The sequence below is a fragment of the Mobula hypostoma genome, chromosome X1, assembly GCF_963921235.1.
Source record: "Mobula hypostoma chromosome X1, sMobHyp1.1, whole genome shotgun sequence".
NCBI classification, from domain to species: domain Eukaryota; kingdom Metazoa; phylum Chordata; class Chondrichthyes; order Myliobatiformes; family Myliobatidae; genus Mobula; species Mobula hypostoma.
Genome location: NC_086128.1, coordinates 66,010,926 through 66,031,595, shown reverse-complemented (window position 1 = coordinate 66,031,595; position 20,670 = coordinate 66,010,926). Strand labels below are relative to the sequence as shown.

General features: G+C 51.0%; 1 protein-coding gene across 1 annotated transcript in view; it reads right to left on the bottom strand.

The window, feature by feature from the left end:
* aclya (ATP citrate lyase a) overlaps positions 1-20,670 on the bottom strand; it is a 204,334-nt gene that overhangs the window by 32,816 nt on the left and 150,848 nt on the right. Inside the window, exons 17-23 of the mRNA XM_063038010.1 lie at positions 16,891-16,995; positions 14,504-14,700; positions 9,456-9,537; positions 7,671-7,781; positions 5,790-5,917; positions 2,636-2,729; positions 498-652 (exon numbers count right to left, since the gene is read on the bottom strand). Coding sequence (XP_062894080.1) covers positions 498-652; positions 2,636-2,729; positions 5,790-5,917; positions 7,671-7,781; positions 9,456-9,537; positions 14,504-14,700; positions 16,891-16,995 — 872 coding nt within the window. The remainder of the gene's footprint in view (positions 1-497; positions 653-2,635; positions 2,730-5,789; positions 5,918-7,670; positions 7,782-9,455; positions 9,538-14,503; positions 14,701-16,890; positions 16,996-20,670) is intronic.

The following is a 20,670-nucleotide window of genomic DNA, read 5'->3' as shown; positions in this document are numbered from 1 at the left end:
TCAGCGCAACGCCATGGGCCGAGGGGGCCCGCTCCTGCGTTGGACTGTCCTGCGTTCTACGTTTTAAGCCCCTGAGTGGCGCCTATGGGTGGTGAATCTCTGGAATTTGTTGCCACGGGCAGCAGTGGAGGCCAAGTCATTGGGTGTATTTAAGGCAGAGATTGATAGGTATCTGAGTAGCCAGGGCATCAAAGGTCATGGTGAGAAGGCGGGGGAGTGGGACTAAATGGGAGAATGGATCAGCTCATGACAAAATGGCGGAGCAGATTCGATGGGCCGAATGGCCGACTTCTGCTCCTTTGTCTTATGGTCTATGGCACAATGCTACTCATGAAATGGTGGTGGGCAGCCCTACAAGAGAGAGAGACAGACAGAGAGACAGAGAGAGAGAGACAGAGAGAGACAGAGAGAGGGAGAGAGAGAGACAGATAGATAGATAGATAGATAGAGAGATAGATAGATCTCATCGGTATGTCAGAACAAGGTAAGCGCCTCACCTTCTCTGGAACCAGAGCAGACCCAGGACGCCTCCCAGGCCCATGTCCTCCTTGAAGATCTCGGTGATGGGCATCCCCGCGTAGATCAGCTCCTGGCCTCTCTCGTCGCAGATGCTGGTCATGAAGGAAGCAGGCTTCCGAATCAAGCCCAACTCCTGTCGGCGCAGGAAGCGGGGACACGCCCCGGACATCAGAACAGGGCCACATCATCTGCGTTTTGCTCTACTATCTGAAGAAGGCTCTTCGACAGGTACGCGGAGCTCAGAAAAACAGAGGGCCGTGCGCCAGGGGAATTCTGGGAAGTTCCTGGGGTAGGGCACACGGTCGGCACGACATTGTGGGCCGAAGGGCCTGTAATGTGCTGTAGGTTGCTATGTTATAGTCAGCAATAATAGCAACAGCTAGACTCTCCCACCAGGCTGTCAGAATTCTGGTTTATTTTGCTTAAGCGATTCAAGAACAGCTTCTTCCCCTCCACCGTCAGATTTCTGAACAGACCCATGAACCCACCCGTGAGCACTGCCTCACCATTCCTTCTCTCTTTTGTACTACTCGTTTAATTTAATTTCTTCAGTACATTTTCCTTGCTGTAAGTTACAGATCTGTACTGCTGCCGCAAATTGCCTCGAGATTCAGGGGAGAAGATTTAGGACGGAGATGGGGAGAAACTGTTTTTCCCAGAGAGTGGTGAACCTGTGGAATTCTCTGCCCAGGGAAGCGGTTGAGGCTTCTTCAGTAAATATATTTAAGATACAGTAAGATAGGCTTTTACATAGTAGGGGAATTAAGGGTTATGGGGAAAAGGCAGGTAGGTGGAGATGAGTTTACGGACAGATCAGCCATGATCTTATTGAATGGCGGGGCAGACTTGATAGGCCGGATGGCCGACTCCTGCTCCTATTTCTTATGTTCTTATGCTCTAAACACAACCAATTTCATAGTGTACGCCACCAGTGATATTAAACCCAATTTTGACCAGTTGTGAGTTTTTGCTGGCTATCGCAAGTTTGCATGGTTCGCTCGTTGTGTGCTGCGTCGTATGATGTGGGAGATCGCGATCTTTCCATGGCCATGATTGTTCTTGACAATATTTTCTACAGAAGTGGTTTGCCATCGTGTTCTTCTGGGCAGTGACTTTACGAGACGGGTGACCCCCCCCCCCCCCCCCAGCCATTATCAATACTCTTCAGAGATTGTCTGCCTGGCGTCAGTGGTCGCATCACCAGGACTTGCGGTCTGCACTGGCTGCTCGTACGACCGTCCACCACCTGATCCCATGGTTTCACGTGACCCTGATTGGGGGGGTCGGGGGAGGCAATCCACTCATTTCATGGTTACTAAGGCAGCTATTTTAAATATTCAGGTGGACTGATTTTCAAGCGGGCTTAATTATTTATCTATAAATTATGTTATTTATTTTATTTAGATACATCGTGGCATGCACGGTGGGGAGGAGATTCCAAAGGAGGTGTAAGGTGCTCCTTCCCTCCGCTAGCCTGCAGGTCACCCCTGGGCGAGGTGTAGCACCTGCTGAGCCCCCGATCAGGGTCAGGTGAAACCATGGGATCAGGTGGTGGACGGTCGTACGAGCAGCCAGTGCAGATCACAAGTCCTGGGTGATGCGACCACTGACGCCAGGCGGACAATCTCTGAAGAGTATTGATAATGTCTGGGGGTCACCCGTCTTGTAAAGTCACTGCCCAGAAGAAGGCGATGGCAAACCACTTCTGTAGATAAAATTTGCCAAGAACGATCACAGTCACGGAAAGACCGTGATCGCCCTCGTCATAGCAACAGGGCACGTAATGATGATGTCATATTGACACAGCACATAATGACGTTATACGACACGGCACATAACAATGATGTCATACGGCACAACGCATAACGATGATGTCATAACAACGCGGCGCATAACGACAATGACGGACCGCCACGTTCTCATACCGCCCGTGTGTATTTAACAACTGAAAACTTAGCTCGCTGAATACGTTTCTATTATTTGCAAGGTTTGGGCCGGCGAGGTGTGACGGATCTCATCTCAATGAACACCGAGTGCAGACGAATAATTCAGATTATTGGTGGGGGAGGTGGGGGGGAGGATTCCGAACACAGCGAACGTCCCTGAGAGCACTCACTCTGGCCCAGGAGTAGTCCATTGGCACCGTTGGCGGGGGAACCTCTTGTGCAGGCACGATCGCCCCCTTGGCAATCAGGTCATCGTAAACGCTCCTGCCAAATTAAAGAACCACTCTTCAGACGGGTCTCTACCCGCACGATCGCTCCGCAGTACTTGATCCCGCCCAGGTCCCCCCCCCCCATCTCCCTTTCCGTTAAGGACACCGATCCTATCCCCAGGTGAAGGGTCTTCAGCCGAAAATGGTGACCGTCCATCTCACCTACGCCGCAGATTCTGATATCTGCCGCCTCAGCGCCCCCCCCCGTGACAGAAGAGCAAGGGTCCATGGAACCCACACTTAATGGTTGGAGTCCATGGCGTTTAAAACAAAAGGGTTGGGAACCCCTACGGTAGAATAAGAGTCACAGAACACCACTGCAGGTCAGAGACAGGTCACTCGGCCCATCCAACTCATGTCAGACCAATAATCCGCCCAGCCCCACCCACCGGCACCATCAGCCTCCGCACCCCTCCCCATCCACGTACCCACCCAAATTTCTCTAAAAAGTGAACCCGCATCCGCCACTTCCGCTGGCAGCTCGTTCCACACTCTCAACCCTTCCTCCCTCCCTCGAGTGAAGGAGCTTCCCGCCAAACAGGTTCCCCCTGAGACATTTCACCTTTCACCCTTAACCCACGGCCCCCGGTTCTAGTCTCACCCGGCCTCAGTGGAAAAAGCCTGCTTGTATTCACCCCTTCCTAACTCTGCAAACCTCAATCAAAAATAAAGGTTGGTGGTCTTGTAGATAGTGTAGAGGATTGTCGAAGATTGCAGGGAGACATTGATAGGATGCAGAAATGGAATGAGAAGTGCAAGATGGAGTTCAACCCGGAGAAGTGTGAGGTGGTACACTTTGGAAGGACAAACTCCAAGGCAGAGTACAAAGTAAATGGCAGGATACTTGGTAGTGTGGAGGAGCAGAGGGATCTGGGGGTACATGTCCACAGATCCTTGAAAGTTGCCTCACAGGTAGATAGGGTAGTTAAGAAAGCTTATGGGGTGTTAGAGTTTAAGTGTCACGATGTAATGATGCAGCTCTATAAAACTCTGGTTAGGCCACACTTGGAGTACTGTGTCCAGTTCTGGTCGCCTCACTATAGGAAGGATGTGGAACAGCATTGGAAAGGGTACAGAGGGGATTAACCAGGATGCTGCCTGGTTTAGAGAGTATGCATTATGATCAGAGATTATTGGAGTATTGTGTGCAGTTTTGGTCCCCTAATCTGAGGAAAGACATCCTTGCCATAGAGGGGGTGCAAAGAAGGTTCACCAGATTGATTCCTGGGATGGCAGGACTTTCATATGATGAAAGGCTGGATCGACTAGGCTTATACTCTCTGGAATTTAGAAGATTGAGGGGGGGATCTGATTGAAACGTATAAAATCCTAAAGGGATTGGACAGGCTAGATGCAGGAAGATTGTTCCCGATGTTGGGGAAGTCCAGAACGAGGGGTCACAGTTTGAGGATAAAGGGGAAGCCTTTTAGGACCGAGATTAGGAAAAACTTCTTCACAGAGAGTGGTGAATCTGTGGAATTCTCTGCCACAGGAAACAGTTGAGGCCAGTTCCTTGGCTATATTTAAGAGGGAGTTAGATATGGCCCTTGTGGCTAAAGGGATCAGGGGGTATGGAGGGAAGGCTGGTACAGGGTTCTGAGTTGGATGATCAGCCATGATCATACTGAATGGCGGTGCAGGCTCGAAGGGCCGAATGGCCTACTCCTGCACCCGTTTTCTATGTTTCTATGAGATTAAGGGAGCTAGGGTTTTACTCTTTGGAGAGGAGGAGGATGAGAAGAGACATGACAGAGGTGTACAAGATAATAAGAGGAATAGATAGAGTGGATAGCCAGTGCCTCTTCCCCAGGGCACCACTGCTCAATACAAGAGGACATGGCTGTAAGGTAAGGGGTGGGAAGTTCAAGGGGGATATTAGAGGAAGGTTTTTTACTCAGAGAGTGGTTGGTGCGTGGAATGCACTGCCTGAGTCAGTGGTGGAGGCAGATACACTAGTGAAGTTTAAGAGATTACTAGACAGGTACATGGAGGAATTTTAGGTGGGGGGGGTTATATGTGAGGCAGGGTTTGAGGGTCGGCACAACACTGTGGGCCGAAGGGCCTGTACTGTGCTGTACTATTCTATGTTCTAAATCTCCTCTCAGTGTTCTACGCTGCACAGAATAAACTCCCGACCTATTCAGCCTCTCCCCAGAACTCAGGTCCTTGTGCCTCGGCGACGTCCTTGCGAATTTTCTCGCCCTTGCTGCGCTGTTCACTCCCGTCTCCAAGCCTCACCCCCCTGCTTCTCCGATAGCTAACGCCACCCCCCCCCCGCCACCCAACCACCCGCGGCCCGCCGTTTGTTCGGGGTCAACAACAGGTGTTGCTCCCGAGCCCAGCTCCGTCACTCGACGTGCAAGCCGCGCGATGCGGAGAGCAAGCAGTTGCCCGTGCAGCAGGCACCCGCCCCCCTCTCCACGCGGGTGGATGAATCAACGGAAGCAGGCTTTTTCCACGGAGAGGCTACAACTAGAAACCATGGGTTAAGGGGAAACTGTGTGTGGGTCTGGGGGTAGGGACTGATACAATTCGGCACGAGTCGCCAGTCAGCGCTGAGCTCGACGTAGGGGACTCCAGCTCCTGATTTCTCCCCCACCCCCTCCAGGCGTTTCCACCCGGAGCCTTCCTTGTGGGCGGGTGTAGCCGCGAGGCAGTGGGAGGTTTGGGATCAGAGTTTTCCCTCTCCTAGATGAGCTGCCAACCGCTCCCCCTCTGCCTGAAGCGACCGCTTAGCCCGCCTTTGCGTGAAGCTTAATAGACTGTGCGGGCACCATCAAGAAGACGCAACATCTTACCCCGAATAGCTTGTTGTATGAAATGTGTCGTATGTTGCTCTCACGATGGCCGTTGGGAGTTGTGCTCCTCGTCTTCTTCCCCGCCCCTGCCCCTGCCAAACAGGGCTGACGAGCTCCATCTGCCCGAGACCGCCCACGCGCACCCACCTCCCCCACAAATAGCCGGCGGAATACCCTGCGCTCGGACTCAGTGCTAAATTTGCCTGCCACCTCCCAACCTCTTACTGCCTTGGATACCCGAAGGCAAGAGCCCTTACTTGATGGTCTCTCCCAGCTCGTCGAAGTTCCTCGGCACGATGGCCCCGGCCTCCCTCAGGGCCTGGTTCTTCGCCACCGCCGTCTCGGAATTCTCATTAGCACAGGCACCAGCGTGACCAAACTGTACCTGCGTCACCAGGGTGGGGAAGAAAACATCGTTACTTGGACCAGAGACAAGAAATTACTCCCACAGCTCCAAGTGACAGACTTGGCACATCCTGGACTTGCGGTGTACAACAAAAAACAAAGCAGCAGACGCACAAAATGCTGGAGGAACTCAGCAGGCCAGGCAGCAACTATGGAAAAGAGCAAACAGCCCATGTTTTGGCTCAAAGTATTAACCTCAGCTGCCAATCTTCAGACCTGAATATGGATTGTAGATTAAATTTACAATGCAGCTCTGGACAATGGGTTCCTAAGAGCCATGGAGCAGGGTTAATCAGAAGACCAGACCACGCTAGGTTAAAATCCACATGGGTGTGTGATGGGGTCCTGAATTACCCCTATGAACTGTGCTTTTGAAAACAGAGAGAGAGAGAGCTGTGGAACACCTTGTTAAAAAGAGAGAGAGAGAGGCAAAGACTGCTTTGAGATGGTGTCATGGTTTCTCTGCAGCATGTTTATACTTTCTACAAGGACACTCGCAGCTTCCAAGTTCTTACAGAGAGAGAGAAGGGAGGAGCTGCTTGATGGACAGCTGGTGTTCAGCATGGTGAGATAAATAGAAGGTCAGATGATAGACCTACAGGCACATGGTTTTGGACACTGATTGAGCTTTGTTGTGCCCACAGAAAAGGTGGGTTTTGGAGGATCGATCAGTGGCTCTCACAGTGTGAAAAGGGTGTGACTGGTGGGGAGTTATTCGTGTGTCCAACCCTCACCTGGGTTGATAATTCCACCACAGAAGAATGGTCCCCTTTGTTGTGGTCACAGTCGGTGACTTCTGAAGGACTTCGGAGGACAACGGGAAGATTGACAGGTGTCAGCTCACCTGAAGACTCAAATCTCTCCCTCTCTCTCCATCACTACTCAACTCAATACCACGAACTGAACTGAACTTTACTCATCATCGTAAGACTATCTATTTACCCCCAGACTTGAAGAAGCCTAGACGGAGAAGTAACGTTAAAGATTTTTACTCCTTATGTATGTGAAGGATGTAAGAAATAAAGTCAATTCAATTCAAAGTGTTTACAAGGCAGCAACAGGGGTAACAGGTAGAGAGGGGGGCGGGGAGGTCTAACTAGAATGGTTGATCAGATTAACTGCTGGGGGGGAAGAAACTTTTAAGATGGTGTGCGGAATTTTTCTTTTTTGTTCTGATAGCCCTTGAGCGCTTTCCAGACGGGAGAGTTTGGAAAAGGCAGTTTTCAGGGCGGGGAGTTTTCACAATGACTCCTTTGTCCTGGGTGTGTACCAGGCCCTGCAGCGATGGTAGATGGTGAGAGGATGCTGCCCTGGGACATGATGGTCAGGGCTGATGTGAGGACACTCTCTCAGACAGCAGTACAGAATTGCCACCAGTATGTTCCAGGGAAGATGGAATTTTAGAAAGCGTATTGGGCCGATTACACCCCGCCAGGAGAGGTTATTATAAAAACAGAATCAGCACAAGACATACAATCAGGCCATTTGGCCCATCGAGTCTGCTCTGCCATTTCATCATGGCGCTCGGTTAGTCAGGGCGTCAAAGGTGACGGGGAGGAGGCAGGGGAATGGGGGGGGGGTCGAGAGGGATAGTAAATCAGCCACGATGGAATTGGGGGAGCAGACTCGACGGGCCAACTGGTCTAATCCTAAGTGTTACGGCTTCATAGCAAATGAATACTTCTCCACCTTTACAGCGAGTTACCAGAATGTCTACGGCGACCAACGCTTACCTCCGAGGCAAACATTGTCGCACAGGTACCGATGCACCAAATGACGACGGGCTTCGTAATTCTCCTTTCCCTGATGCCCGTGCAGATCTTGTACTCCTCGGTTCCGCCGATCTGGAAGAAGATTCCCATTAGGCGGCTCCTTGGATCCTCAGGCAGCCTGCGGCATTCCAGCTCCCTGGCGACACAGCCCCACCGAGCCCCCCCCCACGTGCCAGGACCAAGTGGGAACAATCTGGGCGGCTCTCAGAGTTAAAGAGTCCAGGGTTTCCCAACCCAGGGACCACGGACCCCTTCCCTAATGGTATTGGTCCATGGCACAAAAAGGGCTGGGAACCTCTGATCTGCAGAATCAAGTCAGGCTCTTCATCCCAGTACATCAACGTCAAAGTCAAGTTTATTCTCAAAGTACATATCTCAGAGGTCATATAACTGGGGCGCACACAGTACTGTATTTCTCAATGTGGAGCGGACAGCGAGTTTGTAAATCTGGCAAATGACGTTGGGAATGGGGAGGGTGGAGCGCTGCGGGAGGGGTATGGGACAGGTGGCAGAGAGGGGGTGTCAAGGGGTGAATGGACGGGGGAGCAGGTGCCAACACACCGAGCCCCGAGACACCAGGCCAGGTCATTTGGTTCCCAGCAATTGTTTTCTTGATCATTACAGGATGCCTCTAACAGGCTCCTGCAGATGTACTATTGAAGGTATCCTGACTGGCTGCCAAACGTACAACTCCGAACATTAGTTTTACAATCAGTGCTCTTCAGCATCAGCGACCCCCGTCAACCCAGGACATGCTCTCTTCTCGCTGCTGCCATCATCAGAGACCCCCACCCACCCAGACCATGCTCCCTTCTCGCTGCTGCCATCAGGAAGGAGGTACAGGAGCCTCAGGACCCACACCACCAGGTTCAGGAACAGTTATTACCCCTCAACCATCAGGAAGGAGGTACAGGAGCCTCAGGACTCACACCACCAGGTTCAGGAACAGTTATTACCCCTCAACCATCAGGAAGGAGGTACAGGAGCCTCAGGACCCACACCACCAGGTTCAGGAACAGTTATTACCCCCTCAACCATCAGGAAGGAGGTACAGGAGCCTCAGGACCCACACCACCAGGTTCAGGAGCAGTTATTACCCCTCAACCATCAGGAAGGAGGTACAGGAGCCTCAGGACACACACCACCAGGTTCAGGAACAGTTATTACCCCCTCAACCATCAGGAAGGAGGTACAGGAGCCTCAGGTCCCACACCACCAGGTTCAGGAACAGTTATTACCCCTCAACCATCAGGAAGGAGGTACAGGAGCCTCAGGACCCACACCACCAGGTTCAGGAACAGTTATTACCCCTCACCCATCAGGCTGGACAATACCCCAACACTGAACTGTTCCCGCAACCTCTGGACTTGCTTCCAAGGAGTCTTCATCTCCTCTTCTCGATATTTATTGCTTATTTATTTATTATTATTTTGCTTTATTTGTGCGTACTGTGAATTCCTGCAAGAAAACAACAGCCAGGGTCGTATCTGATGGCGTATATGCACTTTGATAATAAATTTACTCTGAACGCTTTTGAACACTGAATGCAACAGACAGAAGACGTCATCCGGGAATATTTTAGCTCCGTTTCTAGCAGTAAGCCTGATTGTGGGTTTCCACTAAGCCTAGGGACCCCTTGCTAAGTGGTAGTGGCCCACAGCGTAAGAAAGGTTGGGAACCTTTGCAATAGTCAGTCACTTGGATACGAGTTCAGGAACTGGACTGCTACCCCTCAGAGTTACTCACCTCACCAAGGACGACGATCATTTTAACTCCCGGTGTGTCCTGGTAACGCAAAACGTGGTCCATGAACGTGGATCCTGGGTACCTGCCCAAGAGGCGAAAAAGGCAGTCTGTTTATCAGCGGGTCGAAACTGGCGGGGGAGAATCCCGGCGAGCGGCTTACGAAGCAACGCGGCCAGGGAGATCGCGGCGGAAGAGGGGAACCTTCTCGCGGCAGGAGAATCAGCGGAACCACACCGTCCTACAGAGACGCGGTGGCGGGGGGGAGGGGAGGGAGGCGGACGCTCGCAACGTTTGTGACGGGCGAACCCGTCAGGTGGAAAACGATGTGCAGGAACTTTTCAACCGTGTGTAGCATAACGGTTAGCACGACGCATTGCAGACATCCCACCCTGCAAAAACTCATTTCAGGGAGGTAGCAACCCCATATCCGCCCCCCACCGCCCACTGGCCAACCTCCAAGGGTGTATGTAATACTTTGTTTCGTGATCTTGTCTAATCTGTAAACCAAGTTGGGTACATGCAGAAAATGTGACATTAAAATATGTACTTATATTATATTATAATGGAGTCATATTTTAATTCTATTACAACTTTAAGGAAGGTTAGTTAGGAAGGTTCAATCGTTAGGTATTAATATCGAAGTAGTAAAATGGATTCAGCAGTGGCTGGATGGGAGACGCCAGAGAGTTGGGGTGGATAACTGTGTGCCAGATTGGAGGACGGTGTCTAGCGGTGTGCCTCAGGGATCTGTACTGGGTCCAATGTTGTTTGTCATATACATTAATGATCTGGATGATGGGGTGGTAAATTAGATTAGTAAGTATGCAGATGATACTAAGATAGGTGGCGTTGTGGATAATGAAGTAGGATTTCAAAGCTTGCAGAGAGATTTCGGTTAGTTAGAAGAGTGGGCTGAAAGATGGCAGATGGAGTTTAATGCTGAAAAATGTGAGGTGCTACATTTTGGTAGAACTAATCAAAATAGGACATACATGGTAAATGGTAGGGCATTGAAGAATACTGTAGAACAGAGGGTTCTAGGAATAATGGTGCATAGTTCCCTGAAGGTGGAATCTCATGTGGATAGGGTGGTGAAGAAAGCTTTTGGTATGCTGGCCTTTATAAATCAGAGCATTGAGTATAGGAGTTGGGATGTAATGTTGAAATTGTACAAGGCATTGGTAAGGCCAAATTTGGAGTATTGTGTACAGCTCTGGTCACCGAATTATAGGAAAGATGTCAATAAGATTGAGAGAGTACAGAGGAGATTTACTAAAATGTTGCCTGGGTTTCATCTCCTAAGTTACAGAGAAAGGTTGAACAAGTTGGGTCTTTATTCTTTGCAGCGTAGAAGGTTGAGGGGGGACTTGATAGAGGTATTTAAAATTATGAGGGGGATAGATAGAGTTGACGTGGATAGGCTTTTTCCATTGAGAGCGGGGGAGATTCAAACAAGAGGACATGAGTTAAGAGTTAAAGGGCAAAAGTTTAGGGGTCACATGAGGGGCAACTTCTTTACTCAGAGAGTGGTAGCTGTGTGGAACGAGCTTCCAGCAGAAGTGGTTGAAGCAGGTTCGATGTTGTTGTTTAAAGTTAAATGGGATAGATATATGGACAGGAAAGGAATGGAGGGTTATGGGCTGAGTGCAGGTCAGTGGGACTAGGTGAGAGTAAGAGTTCAGCACGGACTAGAAGGGCCGAGATGGCCTGTTTCCGTGCTGTAATTGTTATATGGTTATAAGTCTACAGGGAGTTTGGCCTCATCACGTAGGACATCAATAGAGTAGCTCCTTAGCAGCTAGCCAGCTAGTTTAAATAACGTTAGCTATGCTAATGAACAAATGACACCTGTTAAACTCACCTCAACATGTCGTTTACATTTTAACCCACTATGGGCAATAGAAAAGTCACTGTTGCAAACAGTGCAGTGAGCAACACTGTCATTATGTTTGAGGTCGGCTGTAAAGCCCGCCCACAGACAAAACTGATAGGTCTACTTAGCACGAAGAGCGACCAATCAGGATGCTCGCTCTCCCTCTCGAAAAAGAAATCGATTTCCGGGATATTGTATACACTTTCTGGGCGTCCGGGAGCTGCTATCAATATGCGTGGAAGGCTCCCAGAACTTCCGGGAGAGGTGGGATGTCTGGCATTACAGTGCCAGCGATTCAGGGTTCAATTCCCGCTGCAGGCTGTAAGGAGTTGGTGCGTTCTCCACCCCCCCCCCCCAGGCTGAGTGGCTGTCCTCAGGGTGGCAGATGGAGCATCGGGGGGGGGGGGGGAGAGTGTACAGTCACGCGAAAAGGTACGTTGTGGGCACATTATGTTGCAAGTGTGGTGCCCTCCCACCCCGCCAGCCTGTGTTGGTCGTTGACGCAGAGGATGCATTTCATTGCGTGCCCCGATGGGTCTGTGAAGCCATTTATTTTTAAATCAAAAAGCAAGGAGCTCAGATGAAGACATTAGCCAGGAATCAGGAAGAACATAGGGTGGCATAGATAGAGTGGATGTGGAGAAGATGTTTCCTACAGTGGGGGAGTCTAGGACCAGAGGGCACAGATAGAGTGGATGTGGAGAAGATGTTTCCTATAGTGGGGGAGTCTAGGACCAGAGGACACAGATAGAGTGGATGTGGAGAAGATGTTTCCTACAGTGGGGGAGTCTAGGACCAGAGGACACAGATAGAGTGGATGTGGAGAGGATGTTTCCTATAGTGGGGGAGTCTAGGACCAGAGGACACAGATAGAGTAGATGTGGAGAGGATGTTTCCTATAGTGGGGGAGTCTAGGACCAGAAGGCACAGATAGAGTGGATGTGGAGAGGATGTTTCCCATAGTGGGGGAGTCTAGGACCAGAAGGCACAGATAGAGTGGATGTGGAGAGGATGTTTCCTATAGTGGGGGAGTCTAGGACCAGAGGACACAGATAGAGTGGATGTGGAGAAGATGTTTCCTATAGTGGGGGAGTCTAGGACCAGAGGACACAGATAGAGTGGATGTGGAGAAGATGTTTCCTACAGTGGGGGAGTCTAGGACCAGAGGACACAGATAGAGTGGATGTGGAGAGGATGTTTCCTATAGTGGGGGAGTCTAGGACCAGAGGACACAGATAGAGTGGATGTGGAGAGGATGTTTCCTATAGTGGGGGAGTCTAGGACCAGAAGGCACAGATAGAGTGGATGTGGAGAGGATGTTTCCTATAGTGGGGGAGTCTAGGACCAGAGGACACAGATAGAGTGGATGTGGAGAGGATGTTTCCTATAGTGGGGGAGTCTAGGACCAGAGGGCACAGATAGAGAGAGAGCAAATTTGTCACGATGGAATGGCGGATCAGACTCAGTGGGTCGAATGTCCCAATCTGCTCCAATGACTTATGATCCTGAAAGGTCGGCACAACTTATGATCCCACCACTAAGCACATCTTTCCCTCCCCCCCTCTCTCTGCATTCCGCAGGGATCGCTCCCTACACAACTCCCTTGTCCATTCGTCCCCCCCATCCCTCCCCACTGATCTCCCTCCTGGCACTTATCCATGTAGGCGGAACAAGTGCTACACATGCCCTTACACTTCCTCCCTTACCACCATTCAGGGCCCCAAACAATCCTTCCAGGTGAGGCGACACTTCACCTGTGAGTCGGCTGGGGTGATATACTGTGTCCGGTGCTCCCAATGTGGCCTTCTATATATTGGCGAGACCCGACGCAGACTGGGAGACCGCTTTGCTGAACACCTACGCTCTGTCCGCCAGAGAAAGCAGGATCTCCCAGTGGCCACACATTTTAATTCCACATCCCATTCCCATTCTGACATGTCTATCCACGGCCTCCTCTACTGTAAAGATGAAGCCACACTCAGGTTGGAGGAACAACACCTTATATTCTGTCTGGGTAGCCTCCAACCTGATGGCATGAACATCGACTTCTCTAACTTCCGCTAATGCCCCACCTCCCCCTCGTATCCCATCCGTTATTTATTTATATACACACATTCTTTCTCTCTCTCTCCTTTTTCTCCCTCTGTCCCTCTGAATATACCTCTTGCCCATCCTCTGGGTCCCCCCTCCTCTTTTCCTTCTCCCTGGGCCTCCTGTCCCATGACCCTCTCGTATCCCCTTTGCCAATCACCTGTCCAGCTCTTGGCTCCATCCCTCCCCCTCCTGACTTCTCCTATCATTTTGGATCTCCCCCTCCCCCTTCCACTTTCAAATCTCTTACCAGCTCTTCCTTCAGTTAGTCCTGACGAAGGGTCTCGGCCGGAAACGTCGACTGTACCTCTTCCTAGAGATGCTGCCTGGCCTGCTGTGTCCACCAGCAACTTTGATGTGAAATGCTGGAGGAACTCAGCAGGTCCGGTGGCACCTGTAGAAATGAATAGACAGCCGACGTTTCAGGCCGAGCCCCTTCATCAGGACCAGAAAGGAAGGGGGAAGAAGGCAGAATAAAGAGGTGGGATGAGGTGGGGTGGGAGTACAAGCTGACAGGTGATAGGTGAGGGGCAAGGTAGGTGGGTGGGGGTGGGGGAAGAGGGTGATGAAGTAAGAAGCTGGGAGGTGATAGGTGGGAATGGTAAAGGGCTGAAGGAGGAATCTGATTGGGAGAGGAGAGTGGACTGTGGGAGAAAGGGAAGGACGGAGGGGCACCGGGGGAGGAGATGGGCAGGTGAGGGGAGGAGGTGAGAAGGAACCTGAATACAGAATGGAGAGAAAGACAGAAGGGAGAAACGACCAGAATTTGGGGAAATCGATGTTCCTGCCATCAGGTTGGAGGCTACCCAGGCGGAATACGTTGGTCCTGCTCCTCTGACCTGAGAGTGGCCTCATCTTGGCAGTAGAGGAGGCCACGTCAGAATGGGAATGCGGATTGGATTTAAGTCAGCTGAATGCAAGCCGAGGGATTCCCGAACTGGGATCCACGGACCCTCCAGTTAATGGCAGGGGTCCATAGCATAAAAAAGGTCGGGTAAACCCTCCCCCGGCAATTGAACTGCCAGCTTAACTGGAACCTTCGAGTGGCAAACCCCACCACCCCCCCGAGCTCTCCCCTCCTTACCGGTCGCCGCCAATGGCGACTCCTTCGTAGACGCCGTCGGTGGTTCTGGAGATGATGTTGTTGAGCTCGTTGGACATGCCCCCCGAGCGGGACACATAGGCCACACTGCCGGGGCGGTAGAGCTTCGAGGCCAGGATGTTGTCCAGCATTCCCCCCGTGTTGCCGATCTTGTAGCAGCCCGGCTTAATGCCGCCGACCTGAAAACCACGACAAAAAAAAACCGCGAGACGGTTAGCCCTTGATGTTCGAAGCTCAAAGGTGCAGCGTACGGATACAGAACCGAGATTCAGGTTCATTCATTACACATACATCCAAACATACAGTGAAACACACTCTTACTGCTAACCACCAACGTCCTGGGGGAGAGTGGATGTGGAGAGGATGTTTCCTATAGTGGGGGGAGTCTAGGACCAGAGGGCACAGATAGAGTGGATGTGGAGAGGATGTTTCCTATAGTGGGGGCATCTAGGACCAGAGGGCACAGATAGAGTGGATGTGGAGAGGATGTTTCCTACAGTGGGGGAGTCTAGGACCAGACGGCACAGATAGAGTGGATGTGGAGAGGATGTTTCCTATAGTGGGGGCATCTAGGACCAGAGGGCACAGATAGAGTGGATGTGGAGAGGATGTTTCCTACAGTGGGGGAGTCTAGGACCAGACGGCACAGATAGAGTGGATGTGGAGAGGATGTTTCCTATAGTGGGGGCATCTAGGACCAGAGGGCACAGATAGAGTGGATGTGGAGAGGATGTTTCCTACAGTGGGGGAGTCTAGGACCAGACGGCACAGATAGAGTGGATGTGGAGAGGATGTTTCCTATAGTGGGGGAGTCTAGGACCAGAGGACACAGATAGAGTGGATGTGGAGAGGGTGTTTCCCATAGTGGGGGAGTCTAGGACCAGAGGAGACAGATAGAGTGGATGTGGAGAGGATGTTTCCTATAGTGGGGGAGTCTAGGACCAGAGGACACAGATCGAGTGAATGTGGAGAGGATGTTTCCTATAGTCAGGGGAGTCTAGGACCAGAGGACTCAGATAGAGTGGATGTAGAGAGGATGTTTCCTATAGTGGGGGAGTCTAGGACCAGAGGACACAGGTAGAGTGGATGTGGAGAGGATGTTTCCTATAGTGGGGGAGTCCAGGACCAGAGGGCACAGATAGAGTGAATGTGGAGAGGATGTTTCCTATAGGGGGGGGGAGTCTAGGACCAGAGGGCACAGCCTCAGAATACAAGGACATCCCTTTAGAACAGAGCTGAGGAGGAATTTCTTTAGCCAGTGTGTGGTGAATCTGTGGAATTCATTCCCACAGACGGCTGTGGAGGCCAAATCACTGGGTGTATCTAAAGCGGAGTTTGACAGGTTCTTGATTAGCCAGGGCGTCAAAGGTTTCAGGGAAAGAGTAGGAGTATGGGGTTAAGAGGGATAGTAAATCAGCCATGATGGAATGGTGGAGCAGACTCGACAGGCTGAATGGTCTCGTTCTGCTCCTGTCTCCCCAGATTGCGGAAACCAGAGCACCGGTAGGAAACCCGCGCGGTCACAGGGAGAACGTACAGACTCTTTACAGACACTGGTGGGAATTGAACCTGGATTGCAGGCCCTATAATAACATTACGCTAACCGCTAGTCTGCCGCGGCCATCCCCCCCGCCACCCAGAGACTACTCTGATGTGCGCTAATAACTGACAGCTCGATGAATTTACTAGACACTGTAGAGACGCACCAAGTCAGAGACCTAAATCTGACCTCCCGCACTTACTCCTCTGATAATCAATCACGTTTTGAAGCTCCCATTTCCGTATGCAGGGCGAAACCAACAGAACAGCAGCAACATCTTTTCGCTTTTCACTAACTATCCCGTCCAAGTGCAGGGTGAGTCCTGAGGCTCCTGTACCTCCTTCCTGATGGTTGAGGGGGCAATAACTGTTCCTGAACCTGGTGGTGTGGGTCCTGAGGCTCCTGTACCTCCTTCCTGATGGTTGAGGGGTAATAACTGTTCCTGAACCTGGTGGTGTGGGTCCTGAGGCTCCTGTACCTCCTTCCTGATGGTTGAGGGGTAATAACTGTTCCTGAACCTGGTGGTGTGGGTCCTGAGGCTCCTGTACCTCCTTCCCAATAGCAGTATGAGAAGAGAGCATGTGCTGGGTGGTGGGAGTCCCTGATGTTGGATGCTGCTTTCCTGCGACAGCATTTCATGTCGATGTGCTCAGTGGTGGCGGGGGGTCGGGGGTGGGGCTTTACCCATGATGGACTGGGCTCTATCCACCACTCTTTGTCGGATTTTCCAGTCAAGGGCACTGGTGTCTCCATATCCAGCTGGGACCTGCAGCGTCACCAGCTCCACACGGACACGCGAGTAACCCCGACGCCACGAAAGACTCATTACCGTAGCAGGCCCAATGATGGTGACGCCTCTCTCATCCGCCATCTTGATTAACCGCCTCGTCAACGCTTCAGGGATGCCTTCAGCGATGATAGCAATGGTTCGAATCTGCGAAGATGCAGAACAACACAGGTAAACACAAGAGATTCTGCAGATGCTGGACATCCAGAGCAAAACACACACACACCCAAATAAATGCTGGAGGAACTCAGCAGGTCGGGCAGCAACTACGGAAGTGAACTCACAGTCGACGTTTCGGGCCAAGACCCTTCATCAGGACTGGAAATCAAGGGCGGGGGGGGGTGCGGGAAGACGGTAGAATAAAAGTCTGGCATCCTCTCCCTTTCTCTTTCCAGTCCCGATGAAGGGCCCTGGCCTGAAACGTTGACTCTTTATTCATCTCCACAGATGCTGCCCGACTTGCTGAACAACATGGGTTTGTCCGGATTTTGCCATGTCAAATGATGAGGGTGATCATGGTCTTTCGGCCATGACCGTTCTTGGCAAATTTTTCTACAGAAGTGCTTTTCGATCGCCTTCTCCTGGGCAGTGACTTTACATGACGGGTGACTCCCCCCCCACCCCCCCCCCCCAGCCATTATCAATACCCTTCAGAGATTGTCTGCCTGGCGTCAGTGGTCGCATCACCAGGACTTGTGATCTGCACCGGCTGCTCGTACGACCGTCCACCACCTGCTCCCACGGCTTCACCTGACCCTGATCGGGGGGCTAAGCAGGTGCTACACCTCCCCCAACGGTGACCTGCAGGCTAGCGGAGGGAAGGAGCGTCTCACACCTCCTTTGGTACAGACATATCTCCACCCTGGACTACATGGGTATGTGTCATTAGTCCAAGGTTTCAATCACAAACTCAAACTCTTTGAGGACGGGGTGGGGTGGGGTGGGGTGGTAGGTGGGGGAGAGGAAGAGAGTGTGGTGGTGGGACTTCAAACTACAACTTTTCTCCCCCAGTGATACCCCGATGTACGTTGTCTGCGGGTGTCCGGGGAGGGGCACCAGCGAGGGTGAAGGGGCTTACCGTGTCCTTTCTGGGACAGCTCACTCAGCTTTAGTCCCCAACCAGACACAGTAAGTAGGCAGACCCTCCAGTCCAACAGACCACCTCACCCAGGGCAACACGATGCACACCGTGGGGCTAACCAAGGCTCCTGGAACTGGCTGATGTGATTCTCAGAAAACAGACTGTGTGAAACGCTCTGTCTGCCAGAGAAAGCAGGATCTCCCAGTGGCCACACATTTTAATTCCACGTCCCATTCCCATTCTGATATGTCAATCCATGGCCTCATCTACTGTCGAGATGAAGCCACACTCAGGTTGGAGGAACAACACCTTATATTCTGTCTGGGTAGCCTCCAACCTGATGGCATGGACATTGATTTCTCTAACTTCCATTAGTGTTCCTCCTCCCCTTCTTACCCCATCCCTAATATATTTATTTATTTTTTTCTCTGTCCGTCCTTCTCACAATAACTTCTTGCCTGTTCTCCATCTTCCTCTGGTGCTCCCCTCCCCCTTTCTTTCTTCCAAGGCCTCTCGTCCCATGATACTCCCCCTTCTCCAGCCTTGCATCCCTTTTCCAATCAACTTCCCAGCTCTTGGCTCCATCCCTCCCCCTCCTGTCTTCTCCTATCATTTTGGATCTCCCCCTCCCCCTCTCAAATCTCTTACTAGCCCTTCTTTCAGTTAGTCCTGACGAAGGGTCTCGGCCCGAAACATCGACTGTACCTCTTCCTAGAGATGCTGCCTGGCCTGCTGCGTTCCACCAGCACTGTGCGTGCGTTGGGTGAAACAGACCTGTCCCGCACTTAAACACAGATCATTATAGCACAGTACAGGCCCTTCTGCCCACAATGTTGTGCTGATCTTTCTACCTAATCCAAGATCAATCTAACCCTCCCCCCTCCTGCTGGGTGGTCTGTGGTTCAGAGCAGCTGTCTGCATCCAGCTACACCCCTTCGACAAGCAGGCTAAACCAGGTGGGCCTCATCTCCCCGGTGAGACAGGGACGTGCCTGTCCTCGCACGTGAAGCCAGCACGAGGGAGGGGGGGCGGTGGCGGATGAGATCTACAGTGAGATACAACGGCCAGGAGGAGATCCAACGCGCCCGTGCAGAGCGGGGCACAGCTTGGCACGGTACAGAAGGCGTCACAAAAAAAAGATAGTCTGCAGATGCTGGAAATCCAAGGCAACACACACACACACACACACACAGACACAAAACGCAGGAGGAACTCAGCAGGTCAGGCAGCATCGACGGAGAGGAATAGACAGTCGACATTTTGGGGACGAGACACTTCATCAGGACTGGGACCAAGGAAGACCCCATTTTTGATGACTACTATCTATCTAATTCTATGGAATTAAGGGAATCAAGTAGTGAGATCATGGGAACTGTACAGATTGAAAAGGAGGAGGTGCTTGCTGTCTTGAGGAAAATTAAAGTGGATAAATCCCCGGGACCTGACAGGGTGTTCCCTCGGACCTTGAAGGAGACTAGTGTTGAAATTGCAGGGGCCCTGGCAGATAGATTTAAAATGTCGGTGTCTACAGGTGAGGTGCCGGAGGATTGGAGAATGGCTCATATTGTTCCGTTGTTTAAAAAAGGATCGAAAAGTAATCCAGGAAATTATAGGCCAGTAAGTTTAACGTCGGTAGTAGGTAAGTTATTGGAGGGAGTACTAAGAGACAGAATCTACAAGCATTTGGATAGACAGGGACTTATTAGGGAGAGTCAACATGGCTTTGTGCGTGGTAGGTCATGTTTGACCAATCTATTGGAGTTTTTCGAGGAGGTTACCAGGAAAGTGGATGAAGGGAAGGCAGTGGATATTGTCTACATGGACTTCAGTAAGGCCTTTGACAAGGTCCAGCATGGGAGCTAGTTAGGAAAATTCCGTCTCTAGGTATACATGGAGAGGTGGTAAATTGGATTAGACATTGGCTCAATGGTAGAAGCCAAAGAGTGGTGGTAGAGAATTGCTTCTCAGAGTGGAGGCCTGTGACTAGCGGTGTGCCACAGGGATCAGTGCTGGGTCCGTTGTTATTTGTCATCTATATCAATGATCTGGATGATAATGTGGTAAATTGGATCAGCAAATTTGCTGATGATACAAAGATTGGAGGTGTAGTAGACAGTGAGGAAGGTTTTCAGAGCCTGCAGAGGGACTTGGACCAGCTGGAAAAATGGGCTGAAAAATGGCAGATGGAGTTTAATACAGACAAGTGTGAGATATTGCACATTGGAAGGACAAACCAATGTAGAACATACAGGGTTAATGGTAAGGCACTGAGGAGTGCAGTGGAACAGAGGGATCTGGGAATACAGATACAAAATTCCCTAAAAGTGGCGTCACAGGTAGATAGGGTCGTAAAGAGAGCTTGTGGTACATTGGCCTTTATTAATCAAAGTATTGGGTATAAGAGCTGGAATGTTATGATGAGGTTGTATAAGGCATTGGTGAGGCCAAATCTGGAGTATTGTGTTCAGTTTTGGTCACCAAATTACAGGAAGGATATAAATAAGGTTGAAAGAGTGCAGAGAAGGTTTACAAGGATGTTGCCGGGACTTGAGAAACTCAGTTACAGAGAAAGGTTGAATAGGTTAGGACTTTATTCCCTACAGCGTAGAAGAATGAGGGGAGATTTGATAGAGGTATATAAAATTATGATGGGTATAGATAGAGTGAATGCAAGCAGTCTTTTTCCACTGAGGCAAGGGGAGAAAAGAACCAGAGGACATGGGTTAAGTGTGATGGGGGAA